We start from the raw sequence: 19,428 nt of genomic DNA on the forward strand, positions 1-19,428 counted from the left end.
GAGCCCTGAACTGGGCCAGGAGGCGAGCTGAGCCTAGAACCCTGAGCTGGGTCTAGAGCCTGGAGCTGGGGCAGAGCTTTGAGCTAAGCCCAGAGCCCTGAGCTGGGCCGGGAGCTGAGCTGCACCCAGTGCCTCCCCACCCCACCCAACCCCTTCCCTGAAGCCCCCGCCCTCCCCTGAGCCAGCCCTTAACCCCCCCCCCAGCCCCGCCTTTCCCCTCACTCGCAGGCCCAACACCCCCCTCCCCACCGCGCCCCTTGACAGAGCGGCCGATGTTTGGCCAAACCGCTGCGGAGGCGGAAGCGGCGCCCGCAGCGCTCGCAGGCCCGCGCCGCCCCGTCGTGGGTCTTCATGTGCTCCGTCAGGTGGTGCTTCAGCTTGAAGCGCTTGTGGCAGGCGGCGCAGGCGAAGGGCCGCAGGCTGAAGGTCAACATGATGTGCCGATCCCGCTTGGGCTTCACCGCGAACCGCTTCCCGCACAAACAACCGAAGCGTTTGCCGTCGGGAGCCGCGCCTAACTTCACCGGGGCGTGAAGAGCTTGACCTCGGCCTAAAATCTCATTCCCGTGAAGATCCACCGGTTTCCAAGATGGCTGTGGGAAAATGGCCGCCGCCCCGCCGCCGCCCGTCGTCATCATGGCGGCGCCGCCCGTCGTCATCATGGCGAAGCCGCCTGACAGCTCGGCCGGCGCCAGGAGCCCCTCGGTGGCGTCGGTGGTGTCACCACCCGCTTCCTGCTTGATGTAGAAAATTTTGGGCGGCTCGCGGGCGTCTCCGGGCGCCCCGTCTTCCTCCTCCTCCTCCTCCTCCAGCACGATCTGGAGGGCGTCGGCGGGGCGGTGATGGCGGCGGTGGCCGCCGTCTTCTTCCTCGTCGTCGTCTTCTTCCTCGTCCTCCTCCACGCAGATCTTGAGGACCTCCTCGCCGGCATCCTGCAGGAGGGAGCCCGGCGCCGCCGGCGCCACGTCGGTGGCCACGCGGATTTTGAGGACCTCCTCGCCCCCGTCTTTGGCGAAGGACGGCGGCGGCGCCGCGTCACCGCTGCGGTTGGGCCACGAAGACGATGAAGACCCATCGCCACCGCGGTTGGGCCACGAAGACGATGAAGACCCATCGCCACCACGGTTGGGCCACAACGACGACCCATCGCCACCACGGTTGGGCCACGAAGACGATGAAGACCCATCGCCACCGCGGTTGGGCCACAAGGATGATGAAGACCCATCACCACCACGGTTGGGCCACGAAGACGATGAAGACCCATCGCCGCCGCGGTTGGGCCCATCGCCGCCACGGTTGGGACACGATGACCCATCGCCGCCACGGTTGGGCCAAGAGGATGACGATGAGTCGCCGCCGCCGCGGTTGGGCCACGACGAAGAAGCTTCGCGGCCACTCGATGACGATGACGTCACCTCGCCGCCCCGCCCAGCCCACCGACACGCCCCGCCCTCCAGTTCCCTCAGGATCTCCGAGCACTGATCCACCACGTGCCACATCTGGAGGCCACTAGCCACCAAGAGATGACCCGGTAGAGCCTCCAACAGCAACGTCAAGCGCCCCGAGTAGATGAGGTGCAGGAGCCCCTCGAAGGCGTCGGGGTCGATCGCGGGGGGCAACAAGAGGCGCCCCCCGTCCTGTAGAAGCAACTTGTCGTGGAAAAATGGCGACGCGGCCGCCAAGACGCTCTTGTGGGCCGGGAAGATGCGGCCGCCCACGTGAACGGCCACGTCGCAGAACTTCCCCTCCAACCGCAGGCGGTTGAGGGAGTCCAGGAGCGCCGCCGCGTGCTGGGGGAAGGAGATCTGCACCCGGCCCCCCTCGGCCGCCATCTTCCCCGCGACGAGCCTGCGGGGGACAGGGCTGTCACGCGGGGCGGGGAGGTTGCCCCCTTGGGTGCCCTGTTGCCCCACAGGGTGTCCTCTTGCCACACGAACTGTCCTACTGCTCCATAGGGTGCCCTGTTGCCCCACAGGGTGTCTTGTTGCCCCCTCAGGTGCCCTGTTGCCCCACAGGGTGTCTTGTTGCCCCCTTGGTTGTCCAGTTGCCCCACAGGATGTCCTGTTGCCACACGAGCCAACCTGTTGCCCAATGTTCTAGTGACCCATGGGGTCCTTTAGGACACCCTTGGGTGGCCTGTTGCCCCACAGGGTGGCCTTTTGCCCCATGAACTGTTCTACTGCCCCACAGGGTGCCCCGTTGCCCCACAGGGTGTCTTGTTGCCCCCTCAGGTGCCCTGTTGCCCCACAGGATGTCCTGTTGCCCCATGGGCCACCCTGTTGCCCAGTGAATGTTCTACTGGCCCATGGGGTGCTTTAGGACCCCCACAGGTGCCCCGTTGCCCCACAGGGTGTCTTGTTGCCCCGTGGGTGCCCTGTTGCCCCACAGGATGTCCTGTTGCCCCATGGGCCACCCTGTTGCCCAATGAATGTTCTACTGGCCCATGGGGTGCTTTAGGACCCCCACAGGTGCCCTGTTGCCCCCTCAGGTGCCCTGTTGCCCCACAGGGTGTCTTGTTGCCCCCTTGGTTGTCCAGTTGCCCCACAGGATGTCCCGTTGCCACACGAGCCAACCTGTTGCCCAATGTTCTAGTGACCCATGGGGTCCTTTAGGACACCCTTGGGTGCCCTGTTGCCCCACAGGGTGGCCTCTTGCCCCATGAACTGTTCTACTGCCCCATGGGGTGCCCAGTTGCCCCATGGGGTGCCCAGTTGCCCCGTGGGTGCCCAGTTGCCCACTTGAGTGCCCTGTTGCCCCCTCAGGTGAAAAGTTGCCCCATAGGGTACCCAGTTGCCCACTTGAGTGTCCCCTCGGGTGCCCAGTTGCCCCCTCAGGTGCCCAGTTGCCCATTTGAGTGCCCTGTTGCCCCCGTGGGGTGCCCAGTTGCCCCCGTGGGGTGCCCAGTTGCCCACTTGGGTGCCCTGTTGCCACCCTCAGGTGCCCCGTTGCCCCTTGGGGTGCCCCGTTGCCCCATGGGGTGCCCAGTTGCCCGTTTGGGAGCCCCATTACCGCCTCAGGTGCCCAGTTGCCCCCTCAGGTGCCCCGTTGCCCCATGGGGTGCCCCCTCGCCCCGGGGGGGGACCCCCGTAGCCCCGGGACCATCCCGTTGCCCCCCCCCGCTCCCCCCCCCCGCTCCTGCCCCGCGGTTCCCCCCATCGCCACCCGCCCCCCGCATCCCGCCGCACCGGGACCCCCCCCCCGGGACCCCCCAGGGCGGGGGGGGGAGGGGAACCTCCCGGTCCCGTCACGTGACCGCGCGCCCCGCGCTCACCCCCGGCCACCGGCGCCTCCGAGCGGTGACGTCACCGTCGAAGCCCCGCCCCCTTCCCGCGGGCAGGGCGGTGACGTTACCGATCAAGCCCCGCCCCCTTCCCCGCCGCGCAGCTCCGCTCGTCGCCCTCCCCTAAGCCACGCCCCCAGCCCCCCAAACCACGCCCCTCCCATTGTTACCACCCGCCGCGAAGCCCCGCCCACCCCCAGCCCTTCCGCCGCTAAACCAGCCGGTAAACCACGCCCCCTCCCCCAAAGCCACTCCCCTCACCTCCCAAACGGCGCCCCCATTGGCTGCCCCGCCCCGCCCCCTTGTAGGCGGGGCTACAAGACCGATCCGAGTTTATTAAAGGCTCCGCGGGCAGCGGCGGCCCCGGCGGGGGTTGGAGCCAGCCCAGACCCGCCCTGGGGCCGCCCGCGGGCGGCGGATTGTCGGGGCTGCGGCGGGCCCGGGCCGGGGCACCGGGGGGGGCACCGGGGGCCGCTGAACGGGGGGGGGCCGGTGAAGCGGAGGGGCCTGGTGCGGGGGGGGCGGGGGGGTGGGGGGAGTCCCGGTGCATTGAGGAGTCCCGGTGCACGGTGGGGGGGGCGGGGTGGGGGTGTCCCGGTGCATTGAGGGGGGGTCCTGGTGAATGGGGGTGCGTTGGGGGGGGGGGTCGCGGTACACCGGGGGGGGTGTGTATTGAGGGTGGGGGGGTGTCCCGGTGCATTGAGGGGATGGGGGGGTGATGCACAAGCGCCGCCCCCCCCCCCCCCCCCCCCCGCCCCTCCCGGTGCCGGGGGGTGTGAGGCCGGTAGCACATGGCGGGGAGGGGGGGTGATGCACGGGGACACCCCCCACCCCGGTCCTCGTGCACAGGGACCCCCCCCCCGCCGATACGCACGAGGATGGGGACACCCCGATCGAGCTGGACGCGCAGGTTGGGGGGGGGGGGGGGGGGGTCCTGCGGCTCCTGGTGCACGGGGGGGGGGGGGAAGTGGGGGTGCGATGCACGAGAGAGACGATGCACGAGGAAAAAAGGGGGGGGGGGGGGAGAAAAAAAACGGGGGGGTCCCCCCAGCGTGGGGCACAGGGATAAGGGGGTGCCGCTGCACGAGGAGGTGTCGCACGGGGAGCTCCGGCGCTGGTGCACGAGGGTGGTGATGCACGAGGAAGGTCCGATCCCGGTGCACGAGGAGGCTGGTGCACGCGGGGTGTTGGGGGGGGCAGGGGAGGGGGATAAAAACGTGATGCACGAGGGTGGTGATGCACGAGGTGGGGTGGGGGGGGGGTGGTCCCGGTGCACGAGGAGGCAACGCACAAGGGCTGCCCGGCGCGTGGTGACGTGATGCACGAGGGGAAGAAGGTTCCGGGCCTTGGTGCACGAGGGGTGGTGATGCACGAGGAGCTGATGCACGACGGGGAGGTCCGGTCCTGGTGCGAGGAGGGTGATGCACGAGGAGGAGGGAAGGGGGGGGTTGGGGGTGGGAGGGGGCTGGCCTGGTCCTGGTGCACGGGGAGGTGATGCACGGGGAGGTCCTGGTGCACGGGGAGGTGCCGCACGAGGGATGCCCGGTCCTGGAGCACAAGAAGCCGTTGCACGAGGCCGCCCCGATCCTGTTGCACGAGGCCCCCGTGATCCTGATGCAGGAGGGCTCCCCCCCACCCCCACCCCCGTCGCCCCGATTCGCGCTGCACGAGGAGCCGATGCACGAAGTTGCCCCAGTTCCGATGCACAAGGAGCCGGTGCACGAGGCCTGGCCTGATCCTGGTGCACGAGGAGCTGATGCACGAGGCCAACCCAGTCCCGGTGCACGAGGCTGTCCCGCTCCCGGTGCACAAGGTTGCCCCAGTCCCGGTGCACGAGGAGCTGTTGCACGAGGAGCCGGTGCACGAGGCCTCCCCACCCCCATTGCACAAGGACCCGATGCACGAGGAGCTGATGCACGAGGCCACCCCTGTCCCTGGTGTACAAGGAGCCGTTGCACGAGGCCTCCTTGTTCCCATCACACGAGGAGATGTTGCACGAGGCCTCCCCCAATCCTGGTGCACGAGGAGCTGTTGCACGAGGTCTCCCTGCTCCCCTGGCCTGAGGTGCTGTTGCACGAGGAGCCGTTTCACGAGGCCTCCCCGCTCCCGTTGCACGAGGTGCTGGTGCACAAGGCGCCCTCGCATGAAGCCTCTCCACTCCCGTCGCACGAGGAGCCCTTGCACGAGAAGCCGTCGCATGAGGACTCCCCAATCCTGTGGCACGAGGAGCCCTTGCATGAGACGCTGTCGCACGAGAAGCCCTTGCACGAAGCCTCCCCGCTCCTGTCGCACGAGGAGCCGTTGCACGAGGAGCCGCTGCATGAAGAGCCCTTGCACGAGGCCTCCCTGCTCCTGTCGCACGAGGAGCCCTTGCACGAGGAGCCGTTGCACGAGGCCTCCCCGCTCCTGTCGCACGAGGAGCCGTTGCACGAGGAGCCGCTGCACGAGGCCTCCCCGCTCCTGTTGCACGAGGAGCCGCTTCATGAAGAGCCCTTGCACGAGGCCTCCCCGCTCCCGTTGCATGAGGGGCCGTTGCACGAGGGGCCATAGCACGAAGAGCCCTTGCACGAGGCCTCCCTGCTCCCGTTGCACGAGGGGCCGTTGCACGAGGGGCCATAGCACGAAGAGCCCTTGCACGAGGCCTCGAGGCTCCCTCGCACGAGGGCCTCCCCATCTCGCGCGAGGCCGGGGCAGGAGGGAGTGGGGGGGAAAGGGGTGGGGGGGGGATGGAGGGGGGGGGGGGGTGGATGTTCCCCCCCCCCTCCCCTCCCCCTCCTCCCCCTCCCCTCCCCCTCCCCTCCGCCTCCTCTTCCCCGGGGGTCGCCGGGGGCCGCCGCCAGCCCCGGGGCGGGGGGTTGGGGGGGGTCCCGGTGGCCCCCGGGGCGGGGGCTAGTGCTCAGCAGCGGGGCCGCGCAGCTCGCCGTTGGCCGTGATCGGGGGTGGCGGGGGCGGAGGCGGGGGCCGCGCGGGGACCCCCCCGGCCCAGCTCACACCCGGGTCTGCTGCACCCACGGCGGAAAGCTGCCTCTCCTGCAAGGCACCGAGGGGGCTCATTCACCCCCCCGCCCCCCCTTTCTCCCCTCAAAATGTCCCCAAGTGTCCCCAAGCCACCCCCCACCCCCCCCACCCCCCCATCCCACACACCCCCCCCCTCCCCGACGCGGCGCAGGACTCACCTACAGCAGCTCGGTGGGACCCTCCGGTGCTGGCAGGACCCCCCCACCCCCCCCCACCCCCCCCCGAAAAAAAAATGTCCCCATCCCGCCCCACCCCGGACAGGACATGGCACAGGGACGCGCGTGTCACCTCCCCGTCCCCCCCCCCCGCTCCAAGCCCGGGTGAGGTGAGATGGGGACAGACACGAGACACGAGGATGGAGACGAGGCGGGTGACAGCGGGCGCCAGCGCTGGGGGACGGTGGGTGGCCCCCCCGCCCCCCCCCCCCCCCCCCCAAGCCACCCCCAGAGGGGACGGTGACACTCTTGTCCCCACTGTTGTCACCCCCGTGGGGGACATGAGCAGGACAGGGACAACCCAGAGCTGTGTCCCCAAGGGCTCCTTAGTGGCCCCGTGGGGACACCCCAGATCCATGTCCCTAAGGGGGACATGGGGACACAGGATGGAAACGGGGACACGGGGACACCTGGGTCCATGTCCCCAGGGGCTCCCAGTGTCCCTGAGGGACATGGGGACACCCCAGATCCATGTCCCCAGGGGCTCCCAGTGTCCCTGAGGGACATGGGGACACCCCAGATCCATGTCCCCAAGGGCTCCCAGTGTCCCTGAGGGACATGGGGACACCCCAGATCCATGTCCCCAAGGGCTCCCAGTGTCCCTGAGGGACATGGGGACACAGGAAGGACATGGGGACACCCCAGATCCATGTACCCAAGACTCCTTGATGTCCCAAGGGACATTGGGACACCCTGGATCCGCGTCCCCAAGAGGATATGGGTACACAGGAGGGACATGGGGACACTCCAGGTCCGTGTCCCCAAGGTCTCCCAGTGTCCTTGGGGGACACAGAAGGGACATGGGGACACCCCAGGTCCACGTCCCCAAGGGTTCCCAGTGTCCCTGAGGGACATGGGGACACAGGAAGGACATGGGGACACCCCAGATCCATGTCCCCAAGACTCCTTGATGTCCCAAGGGACATGGGGACACCCTGGATCCATGTCCCCAAGAGGATATTGGGACACAGAAGGGACATGGGGACACAAGAGGGACATGGGCACAGTCTGGATCTGTGTCCCCTGGGATGGAGAGGGGACAAGGGACACCAGGAGGGGACAAGGATGTCCCCATGGCACGTCCTGGCCATGGCACAGGAGGGTCAGGGACACCCCGGATCCATGTCACGGGAGTGCCAGGGGGGGACATGGGACAAAGAGAGGGACATGGGGACATCCCAGATCGGTGTCACCTGGGATGAATCAGGATGGGGGAGGGGACAAGGTCCTACCAGGACACAGGAGGGACATGGGGACACCTGGAGAATGTGTCCCCAGGGGGGGAGAGGGACACAAGAGGGACATGGGGACACCCTGGATCCATGTCCCCAAAGGTTCCCACTGTCCTGGGGACACGAGGACACCCCGGATCTGTGTCCCTAAGGGTCCCAGTGTCCCCAAGGGTCCCCAGTGTCCTTGGGGGGACATGGGCACGCAAGGAGGACATGGGGACACATGGGTCCATGTTCCTATGGGTCACCAATGTCCATGATGGACCATGGAGACGCAAGAGGGACATGGGGACACCCTGGATCCATGTCCCCAAGTGTTCCCAGTGTCCCTGGGAACACGAGGCCACCTCAGATCTGTGTCCCCAAGGGTTCCCAGTGTCCTTGGAGGGACATGAGGACACAAGGGGGACATGGGGACACATGGATCCATGTCCCCAATGTCCCTAAGGGATACAGGGACCCAAAGAGGGACATGGGGACATGCCAATGTCCATGTCCCCAGGGGTTCCCCGGTGTCCTGGGGACATGGGGACACCACAAATCCATGTCCTCAAGGGTTCCCAGTGTCCCCAGGGAAACATGGAGACAAAAAAGGGACCATGGGGACACCTGGATCCATGTCCCCAGGAGATCCCATGTCCAGGAGACGTGGGGACACAGGAGAGACTTGGGGACACCCTGGAACCACAGTCTCAAGGGTTCCCAGTGTCCCACGGGGATGTGGGGACACCATGGATCCGTGTCCTTGAGGGTTTCCCAGTGTCCCTCAGGGGACATAAGAAGGACATGGGTGAGCCTACACCCATGTCCCCAAGGGCTCCCGGTGTCCCAAAGACACAAAAGGGTCTTGGGGACATCCTGGATCCATGTCCCCAGGGGTTCCCAGTGTCCCTGGAGGACAAGGGGACATCACAGATCCATGGCCTTAAGGGTTTCCCAGGGCCCTCAGGGGACAAGGGGACACAAGAAGGACATGTGTCACCCTAGATCTGTGTCCCCAAGAGTTCCCAGTGTCCAGAGGACAAGGAGACACCCCAGCATTGTGTCCCCCTAGTGGTCCTCAGTGTCCATGGGGGACATGGGGACACAAGAGGGTCTTGGGGACATCCTGGATCCATGTCCCCAAGGGCTCCCAGTGTCCCTGGAGGACACAGAAGGGACATGGGGACACCTGGATCCACATCCCCAGGGGTTCCCAGTGTCCCTGGGGGACATGGGGACACAAGAGGGTCTCGGGGACATCATGGATCCATGTCCCCAGGGGTTCCCAATGTCCCTGGGGGACATGGAGAAACAAAAGCATCATGGGGACATTATGGATCCATGTCCCCAAGGTTCCCAGTGTCCCTGGAGGACAAGGGGACACAAGAGGATCTTGGGGACATTGTGGATCCATGTTCCCAGGGGTTCCCAGTGTCCCTGGGGGACATGGGGACACAAGAGGGTCTCGGGGACATCATGGATCCATGTCCCCAGGGGTTCCCAATGTCCCTGGGGGACATGGAGAAACAAAAGCATCATGGGGACATTATGGATCCATGTCCCCAAGGTTCCCAGTGTCCCTGGAGGACAAGGGGACACAAGAGGATCTTGGGGACATTGTGGATCCATGTTCCCAGGGGTTCTCAGTGTCTCTGAGGGACATGGGGACACAAGAGGGTCTCGGGGACATTGTGGATCCATGTTCCCAGGGGTTCCCAATGTCCCTGGGGGACATGGGGACACAAGAGGGTCTCGGGGACATTGTGGATCCATGTTCCCAGGGGTTCCCAGTGTCTCTGAGGGACATGGGGACACAAGAGGGTCTCGGGGACATCCTGGATCCATGTCCCCAAGGGTTTCCAGTGTCCCTGGGGGACACAGAAGGGACATGGGGACACCTGGATCCACGTCCCCAAGGGCTCCCAGTCTCCCTGAGGGACATGGGGACACAAGAGGGTCTTGGGGACATTGTGGATCCGTGTCCCCAGGGGTTCCCAATGTCCCTGGGGGACAGAGAATAGACATGGGGACATCTTGGATCCATGTCCTCAAGGGTTCCCAGTGTCCCTGGGGGACATGGGGACACAAGAGGGTCTTGGGGACATCCTGGATCCATGTCCCCAAGGGTTTCCAGTGTCCCTGGGGGACACAGAAGGGACATGGGGACACCTGGATCCACATCCCCAAGGGCTCCCAGTGTCCCTGAGGGACATGGGGACACAAGAGGGTCTCAGGGACATCTTGGATCCATGTCCCCAAGGGTTCCCAGTGTCCCTGGGGGACACAGAAGGGACATTGGGACACCTGGATCCACATCCCCAAGAGTTCCCAGTGTCCTTGAGGGACATGGGGACACAAGACGTTCTTGGGGACATCCTGGATCCACATCCCCAAAGGCTACCAGTGTCCCTGAGGGACACAGGGTCACAAGAGGGTCTTGGGGACACCTGGATCCATGTCCCCAAGGGTTCCCAGTGTCCCTGAGGGACACAAGGGCACAGGAGGAACATGGGGGACACTCCAGCATCGTGTCCCCAAGGGTTCCCCGATGTCCCCTGAGTGCTACCTAAGGGGAGGAGGGGGGGGGACGGGGACAGGGACGGGGACGGGAGGACCCACCTGGCGTGTCACCGGAGGCCGAGGGTCCCGTGACAAAGGCAGGGCTGGCCCGCGCTACCTGACGGACAGCTAGGATGAAGAGAGACACCGGGGTCAGGGCCACCGCGGGGGACACGCTCGTCCCCATGGGGAGGGAAGGGGGGGGCAGGGGGGGACTTGGGGACACACCGTGTCCCATTGGTGGCCTTGGAGGGGGGGTGGGGGTGGCCCTGAGGTGGCTGGGGGTGACCCCAACCCAAGGAGGGGGTCCGTCACCGGCTCCGTCACTTGGGGGGGGGGGAAGGTGGCCTTGGGGACATGCTGGTGGCCCTGTCCCTAGGTTGGGGGCGAGGAGGGGGGGGCTGTGGCTCTGTCACACACCCCCACCACCATGTCCCTCTGGTGTCCTCGCTGAAGGTGGCCTGTCCCCTCTAGGGGTGACTTGTGTCCCCCCAGGGGTGGCCCTGTCCCCACTGGGGATGGCTTTATGCCCCCCAGGGGGTCACTTTGTCCCCCCAGGGGTGGCCCTGTCCCCCACTGAGGTGGCTCTGGGCCCCCCAGGGGTGGCCTTGTCCCCCCAGGGGTGGCCCTGTTCCCCCCCGGGGATGGACCTGTGCTCCCCCGGGGGTCACTTTGTCCCCTCAGGGGTGGCCCTGTCCCCACTGGGGATGGCCCTGTGTTCCCCAGGGGGTCACTTTGTCCCCCCTGGGGTGGCCCTAACCCCCCCCCCAAGGGGTCACCATGTCCCCCCAGGGGTGGCTCTGTCCCCCCCGGAGGTTACTGTGTACCCCCAGGAGTGGCCCTGTCCCCCAGAGGGGTCCCCATGTCCCCCCTGGAGGTGGCCTTGTCCCCACTGGGGATGGCCCTGTCCCCTCCCAGGGGTGACCTTGTCCCCCCAGGAGTGACCCTGTCCCCCTTGGGGGTGGCCCTATACCCCCCCACAACCCCCTGTGGGTCACCAGGTCCCCCCGGGGGGTGGGGGGGCCCTGTCCCCACTGGGGGTGGCCCTGTCCCCCCCAGGGGTGGCTGTGTCCCCCCTGGGGTCCCTATGTCCCCCCCAGGGGTGCCCATATCCACCCCAGGGGCTCCCCCATATCCCCCCCAGGGGTGGCCCTGTCCCCCCCATATCCCCCTATAGGTCCCCATGTTCCCCGCCCCCCCCCCCCCGGGTCCCCATTTTCCCCCCCAGGGATGACTCTGTCCCCCTGTGCCCCCACCCCCACCCCCCCAAGGGCGACCATACCCCCCCCGGGGCCACCATGCTGCCCCCCCACCCCACGCCCAGCATCCCCATCCCCTCTAGGGATGTCCCTGCCCCCCTACATCCCCCAGAGGTGACCATGACCCCCCTCCCGTAGGTCACCGACCCCCCCCCCAGGGATGCCACTACCCCCCCAGAAGTGACAATCCCCCCCCCAGGGGTCCCCACAGTCCCCCCTACACCCCCCAGGGGTGTCCATAGCCCCCCAGTACCTCCCAGTGGTGCCCATAAACCCCCCCCAGGCCTGTCAATACCCCCCAGGGGTGCCCACTCCCCCCCTCCCAGGGCTGCCCATAGACCCCCGATACCCTCCCCAGAGGGTGCCCAGATCCCCCCCCCCCATGGGTGCCCCCCGCCAGGGATGCCAATAACCCCCCCCATGGGTGCCCACACCCCTCTTAGGGTCCCAATACCCCCTCCCATGGGTGCCCAGAGACACCCCATGGCTGCCCACAGACCCCCAGCGGCACCCACACCCCCACCCATGGGTGCCCCCACCCCCAAGGGTGCCCAGAGACCCCCAATACCCCCCCCCCCCCGCCCCCAGCGATGTCCAAACACCCTGCTAGGGCCGCCCATACCCCCCTCCATGGGTGCCTGTAACCCCCCCTTAGGGCCTACCCATACCCCCCACCCATGGGTGCCCCCCACCCCGGGCCCCGCCCCCAGCGCGGCGTGGGATGGCCGATGTCACACGGAGCAGAGCAATGACATTGTAATTTCCACCTGAGCGTCGAGCAGCCGCCGCCGGCCCTCGGGGGGGTCGTGGGCGCCCAAGTGATCCCTGCGCAGCTCCTGCTCCACCAGCATCAGCCTGCGGGGCCAGGCTTCACCGGGGTCACGCTGCCACCCCCGGGGGGGCACCCCGGGGACACGGGGACACCCCCCGGGGTCCCGCTGCCACCCCCGGGGACGCGCCTCCGCCCTGGGGACACCCTCCCCCCCCCTTCCCCCCGGGATCAGGCTTCATCAGGGTTATGGGGACAGCCCAGGGACAACCCGGGTCATGGGGACACCCCTGGGGACACTCTGGGGACAACACTGGGTCATGGGGACACCCTGGGGACACCCCGGGTCATGGGGACACCCCTGGAGACACCCTGGGGACACTCCAGGTCATGGGGACACCCCAGGGACACCCCAGGTCATGGGGACACCCTTTGGGACATCCCAGGGACACTCTGGGTCATGGGGACACCCCATGGGACATCTCCTGGGGACACGCTACCACCACTGGGGACACCCTAGGAACAAGGAGACACCCCCAGGGGTACCCCAGGAACACCCACCCAGGGCCACGGGGACACTCCAGGGACACCCCCCAGGGACACCCAGGACCACGGGGACACCCCCGGGGACACCCCCAGGGACACCTCGGGACACCCAGGGTCATGGGACAACCCACGCTGCCACCCCTGGGGACACCTCCAGGTCACAGGGACACCTCCTGGGGACACACTATGACCCCAGGGACACCGTGGGCATGGGGACACCCACCCTAGGGACACACTGCCACCCATGGGGACACCCACCGGGGACCCACTGCCACTCACCCCAAGGACATGTGGGGACACCCCAGGGTCACACTGCCACCCCCCAGGGACACCCCGGGGACACACAGGGACATGGTGGGGACAGGCTGCCACCCCCCAGGGACACACAGGGACACCCCAGGGACATGGCAGGGACAGGCCACACTGGGGTCACATTGCCACCACCCCTGCTATGTCCAGGTGTCCCCCATGTCCCTCCGTGTCCCCATGTCCCCCTCTGTCCCCATATCCTCCATGTTCCCTGGTGTCCCCCTGTCCCTCTGTGTCCCCGTGTCTATGTCCCCATGTCCCCATATGTCCCCATGTCCTTCTGTGTCCCCATGTCCCCCTGCGTCCCCAGAACCTCCATGTCCATCTATTGCTTCCAAGTCCTTCAATGTCCCCATGTCCCTTCTGTGTCCCCATGTCCCTCTGCGTCCCCACGTCCCTCTGCGTCCCCATGTCCCCCTGTGTCCCCATATCCTCCATGTCCCTCTATGTCCCCAAGTCTCCGTGAGTCCCCATGTCTTCTATGTCCCCATGCCACCATGTCCCCATATGTCACCATGTCCCTGTGTCCCCAGATCATCCATGTCCATCTATTGCATCCAGGTCCTTTGATGTCCCCCTGTCCCCATGTCTCTCTATGTCCCCATGGCCCCATGTCCCTCTGTGTCCCCATATCCTCCATGTCCCTCTGAGTCCCCATGTCCCTCCGTGTCCCCATATCCTCCATGTCCCTCCATGTCCCTCTATGTCCCCATGTCCCTCTGTGTTCCGTGTCTGTGTCCCCATGTCCCTCTGTGTCCCCATATCCTCCATGTCCCTCTATGTCCCCATGTCCCTCTGCATCCCCATGTCCCCCTGTGTCCCCATATCCTCCATGTCCTTCCATGTCCCTCCATGTCCCTCCATGTCCATGTCCCCATGTCCCTCTGTGTTCCATGTCTGTGTCCCCATGTCCCCCCGTGTCCCCATATCCTCCATGTCCTTCCATGTCCCTCCATGTCCCTCCATGTCCCTCTATGTCCCCATGTCCCTCTGCATCCCCATGTCCCTCCGTGTCCCCATATCCTCCATGTCCCTCCATGTCCCTCCATGTCCCTCTATGTCCCCATCTCCCTCTGCGTCCTTCCTGTCCCTCTGTGTCCCCACATCACCCATGTCCCTTTATGTCCCTCACGCCCTTCCATGTCCCCATCTCCCTCACACCCCACCAGGCCCCCACCCCCCTCCACGCCCCCACCTCCCTCTCCCTCCCCACCCCCCCCTACATCCCACCCCACTCAGCGTCCCCGGTGTCCCCTCGTTGTCCCCGGGGCCGGGTCCCTCCCTCACCTGCCGATGATGCTCTTGATCTGGGAGTCCTTCTCCGCCTGCTGCTGCCGCAGGCGCTTCTCGCTCTGCTCCAGGCGGTGCTGGTACTGCAGCAGGATGCGGCTCGTCTGCTCCTCCTGCGACACCAGGCGCCGCTCGTACTCCTCCAGCTTGCGGTTGGACATGTGCAGCCGCTCCTTCAGCGAGTGGATCTCCTCCTCGTACTCCTTCACCTGCCACAGCCCACACTGCAGGGCGCCGGGGGCAGCTCCCCGTCCCCGCCACGCCCGGGACCTCCCCAACGGTGACGCCCAAATATCTGGGACCCCACCATGGGTGTGACAGAACACGTGGGACCGCCCGTGGTGACACCTGAACACCTGGGACTACCCATGATGACACCTGGGTCACCATCATGGTGACGCCCAAACACCTGGGACCACCCATGGTGATGCCTGGACACCTGGGTCCCCACCATTGTGACACCTGAGCACCTGGGACCACCCATGGTGATGCCCAAATACGTGGGACCACCCATGGTGGCACCTGAACACCTGGGACCACCCATGGTGATGCCTGGACACCTCAGACCATCCATGGTGATGCCTGGATACTTGGGACCACCCATGGTGATGCCCAAACACCTGGGACCACCCATGGTGACACCTGGACACCTGGGTCCCCACCATTGTGACACCTGAGCACCTGGGACCACCCATGGTGATGCCCAAACACCTGGGTCCACCCATGGAGATGCCTGGACACCTCGGACCACCCATGGTGACGCCTGGACACGTGGATCCCCACCATGCTGACAGCCAGACACCCAGGTCCCCCCCAGAATCATGCCTGGACACTTTGGTTTCCACCCCAAGTGATCCACCCTGGTCCATCAAGGTCATCTCCTGGGACCTGGATACCTGGGACCTGGGGTCCATCAGGGTCATCTCCTGGGACCTGGGGCCCATCAAGGTCATCTCCTGGGCCCTGGACACTTGGGTCCATCAGGGTCATCTCCTGGGACCTGGGACCCATCAAGGTCATCTCCTGGGGCCCATCAAGGTCATCTCCTGGGCCCTGGACACTTGAGTCCATCAGGGTCATCTCTTGGGACCTGGACACTTGGGACCTGGGGCCCATCAAGGTCATCTCCTGGGACCTGGACACCTGGGACCTGGAGTCCATCAGGGTCATCTCCTGGGCCCTGGACACTTGCGTCTATCAGGGTCATCTCTTGGGACCTCGACACTTGGGATCTGGGGTCCATTAGGGTCATCTCCTGGGACATGGACACTTGGGGTCCAACAGGGACATCTCCTGGGACCTGGGCCCCATCAAGGTCATCTCCTGGGACCTGGTCACTTGGGTCCCCAAGACCTGGGAGTCCCCCAGAGTCACCTCCCAAGCCCTGGACGCCTGGCTTCTGGGCACTCCCGCCCCGCCACCTCTCCAGCCCCTTGGGGCATGGGGGGGGGACACATGTGGACACCGGTCCCATCGGTGGTCCCTACCCGGTCCAGCCGGCTCTCGTCCATGGACTTGGAGTACTCCTTGAGCTTGTACTCCTCGCGCTCGATGTGGGAGCTCTCGATGTCGGCCGAGAGGTGCGGCATGTTGGACACCCAGGCCACCGTGCGCTCGGCCGCCGGCATCACCGGGTTCAGCGTCGACGGCGTCTGCGAGGCCTTGGGTGGGGGACGGGGGGGACACGGGGACACACACAGACACACACACACGGCGGGTTCGGTCCCTCGCGTCCCCGCGGTGTGTCCCTGCCACCGTCATGGCCCCGCAGATCCACCCAGCTCTGCCACGGCCCCGTGTCCTGCACGGCCCCCCCCCACCCCGTGGCCCCACAAAGTCCCCTGTGTCCATCCATGTCCCTCTGTCCCCACCATGCCCCGTGTCACCCGTGTCCCTCATGTCCCAATGTCCCCCATGTCCCCATGGTCCCTTACGCCCCCAAGGTCCCCCATATCCTTCATGTCACCATGTCCCCCCCACGTCCCCACATCTCCCATATCCTCTACCCCTACCCTGTCCCCGTGTCCCCCATAGCCCCACCATGTCCCCACCGTGTCCCCATGTCCCCCCCCATCCCCCCATGTCCTCCATAGCCCCCACATCTCCACCACGTCCATCCATGTCCCTCCATGCCCCATGTCACCCATGTCCCTCATGTCCCCAACGTCCTCCATCCCCACCATGTCCCCATGGTCCCTTACGCCCCCGAGGTCCCCCATATCCTTCATGTCCCCCATGTCACCATGTCCCCCGCCATGTCCTCACCACGTCCCCATGTCCCCCACAGCCCCACCATGACCCCCTGTCCCCCCCACATCCCCCCATGTCCTCCATAGCCCCCACGTCCCCACCACGTCCATCCATGTCCCTCTGTCCCCACTGTGCCCCATGTCACCCGTGTCCCTCATGTCCCCAGGTCACCCCTACAACCCCCCATGTCCCCAACATCCCCCATGTCCCCATGGTCCCTTACACCCCCAAGGTCCCCCATATCCTTCATGTCCCCCAAGTCCCCACATCCCCCCATGTCGTCCATAGCCCCCATGTCCCCACCATGTCCCCATGTCCCCCATATCCTCTATCCCTACCTTGGCCCCATGTCCCCTACGCACCCACATCCCCCCATGTCCCCCCCCATCCCCCCATGTCCTCCATAGCCCCCACATCCCCACCATGTCCCCCACATCCTCCATCCCTACCTTGTCCCCATGTCCCCATCACCCCCACATCCCACAGCCCCATGTCCCCATGTGTCCCCCCACCTGCTTGGTGACCGGTGGCTTCATCCCAGCCACCGACGCCTCCTTGGCCAGGGAGGGTTGTCGGGACCGGGGGGGTCCATAAGCCGGTTCGGGGGACGCCAGCAAGTTCCCACTGGCCGGCCGTGGTTTAGGGGGCACCCCCAGAGCCGCCGGCCCCGGCCCCCCACCTTTCCCCGCCCGAGCCCCCCGAGGGGTGGGGGGCGGGGGGGCCCCGATGGTGATCTGGGGGGGGGCCAGGCTGTCCTGCAGGGAGAGCTGCCGTCGGCCGAAGTCCCCCCCCGGCCGGGCGAACTCGTCGCTGTAGCTGTGGCTGTGGGTGATGTGTTTAGGGGGGGGCGCCGCCAGCTCCTCGCTCTTGCTGTACCCGTGCAGGGGGGGGGCGAAGGGCCCCTCACCCCCCGGCTCGGGTCCTCGCAAGGGTCCGTCGGCCGCCAAATGAAAAAGAGGGTTCTGGAAGGAGAGGGGGACCCGCAATTGCGGCCCCCCCGGCTCGGGTACCCCCAGGCGAGGGGGGGCCAGGCTGGAGGCGCTGCCCTGCGAGAGGCGGCCGGGACGCAGCCCCCCTCCGGCCCCCCCCGGGGCTGGACCACCAGCGGCGAGCAGCTCGGCGGGCAAACTAGGGACGCTGTCAACGCGGCCATCTTGGAGGTCCAGCATGGAGACGCTCTTGCCCACCCCCAGAGCCCCCCGGCCCCCCTCGGGCTCCGTCAGGTCGGAGCTGCTGGTGCAGTAGGCGGGGGAGGAGCGGGCCAGGGGGGGGCGGCTCAGGACCAGCACCTCCTGCGGCCCCTTCTCCTGCGGCGGGGAGGGCAGGCGGGGCACCTCCATGGAGCTGGGGAGGATGGATGGGGGTTAAGGGGGGGATGGGACCTCCGGCGAGGTGGGGCTGGAGAGAGGTCCCCACGCTGGCCTCTGCCACATCCCCAACCCCCTCTCCGTCCCCATCCCGGTCCCAACTCCATCCCCATCCCATCCCAGTCCTATCTCCATTCCTAACCCCATTTCACCCCCATCCCAGCTCCAGCTCGTGTTTCATCCCCATCCTCATCCCTTTCCCAATCCCAATCCCAGTCCTGTCCCCATCCCAGCCCCATCCCCACCCCCGTGCTCAACCCCATTTCATCTCCATCCCAGTCCCATCCTACTCCTATCTCCATCCCCATCCCCATCCCATCCTCATCCCCATCTCCATCCCCATCCCATTCCAGTCCCATCCCAGTCCTATCTCCATCCCCATCCCAGCCTCATCCCCATCCCATTCCATCCCATCCCCATCCAAGTCTTATCTCCATCCCCATCCCATCCCAGTCCCATCCCACTTTGATCTCCATCCTCATCCCCATCCCCAACCTCATTTCATCTCCATCCTATCCCCATCCCATCCTCATTCCCATCTCCATCCCCATCCCAGTCCCATCCCAGTCCTATCTCCATCCCCATCCCCATCCCATCCTCATCCTCTTCCTCATCCTCATCTCCATCCCCATCCCCATCCCATCCCAGTCCCATCCCAGTCCTATCTCCATTCCCAATCGCAGCTCCAGCTCCAGTTCCAGCTCCAGCTCATGCTCCAACCCCATCTTCATCCCCATCCTCATCCTTATCCCAATCCCAATCCCATCCCTGTCTCCATCTCATCTTTGTCCCCATCCCACCCTCATCCCTGTCCCCATCCCACCATTGTCCCCACCCCCATTCCATCCCCATCACCCACCTGTTGAGGCCCCGCACCATGTAGGACTGGAGGTCAACGGAGCTGCGGGGACAGTGAGTGGGTGACCACAGGGACCCGTGGAGGGGGAGACACCCCTGAGGGCCACCGGGGTGACATGGGGGGACACCGCAGGGACATGGCGAGGAACACAGAGTTGGGGCAGGGGGGGACGGGACATGGGGTGGGATGTGGAGGTACCACGGAGATGTGGGGGGTACCACAAGGATGTGAAGGCACCATGAGAATGCGGAGGTACCGTGAGGGTGTGGGGGGACACAGGGGAGTTCTTGGGGGGGTCCTCACCTGTTGAGGTCACGGACGAGGTAGGGCTGGAGGTCGGCCGAGGGCCCCCGCAGCACCAGCCCCTTGGGGGGCAGCCGCTCCCCCTGGCTCGGCTGCCGCTGCAGGTGGGGGTTGCGCAGGGCCACGCTGATGTCCGTCAGCAGCCGGGGCAGTGGGCCCAGCTTCAGCAGGGCCTCCTGGGGAGCAGGTC

General features: G+C 66.4%; 3 protein-coding genes across 11 annotated transcripts in view; all 3 read right to left on the reverse strand.

Moving 5' to 3' along the window:
* Positions 1–218: 218 nt before the first annotated feature.
* Positions 219–3,302, reverse strand: ZBTB9 (zinc finger and BTB domain containing 9). The gene is made up of 2 exons (XM_074854231.1): positions 3,272–3,302; positions 219–1,848 (listed from the first exon to the last, which is right to left on the reverse strand). Exon 2 carries the CDS (start codon positions 1,830–1,832, stop codon positions 219–221), a length of 1,614 nt encoding a protein of 537 aa, XP_074710332.1. The 5' UTR covers positions 1,833–1,848; positions 3,272–3,302.
* On the reverse strand, positions 2,296–5,987 carry LOC141936869 (uncharacterized). The gene is made up of 4 exons (XM_074854211.1): positions 5,888–5,987; positions 4,219–5,857; positions 3,542–3,895; positions 2,296–2,414 (listed from the first exon to the last, which is right to left on the reverse strand). Exons 2-4 carry the CDS (start codon positions 5,801–5,803, stop codon positions 2,296–2,298), a joined length of 2,058 nt encoding a protein of 685 aa, XP_074710312.1. The 5' UTR covers positions 5,804–5,857; positions 5,888–5,987.
* A 114-nt stretch (positions 5,988–6,101) lies between these two features.
* SYNGAP1 (synaptic Ras GTPase activating protein 1) overlaps positions 6,102–19,428 on the reverse strand; it is a gene marked incomplete at its 5' end in the record, with an annotated part of 28,192 nt that continues 14,865 nt past the window's right edge. For 2 of the 9 annotated variants that reach the window (XM_074854247.1, XM_074854245.1), the window contains 8 exon segments: positions 6,102–6,310; positions 10,347–10,415; positions 12,313–12,413; positions 14,457–14,668; positions 15,947–16,120; positions 17,222–18,053; positions 18,936–18,977; positions 19,239–19,414. In XM_074854247.1, the coding sequence (XP_074710348.1) occupies positions 6,177–6,310; positions 10,347–10,415; positions 12,313–12,413; positions 14,457–14,668; positions 15,947–16,120; positions 17,222–18,053; positions 18,936–18,977; positions 19,239–19,414 (1,740 nt within the window). 9 annotated transcript variants of the gene reach the window in all.

This window comes from Strix uralensis, chromosome 35, assembly GCF_047716275.1.
Source record: "Strix uralensis isolate ZFMK-TIS-50842 chromosome 35, bStrUra1, whole genome shotgun sequence".
Lineage (NCBI taxonomy): Eukaryota > Metazoa > Chordata > Aves > Strigiformes > Strigidae > Strix > Strix uralensis.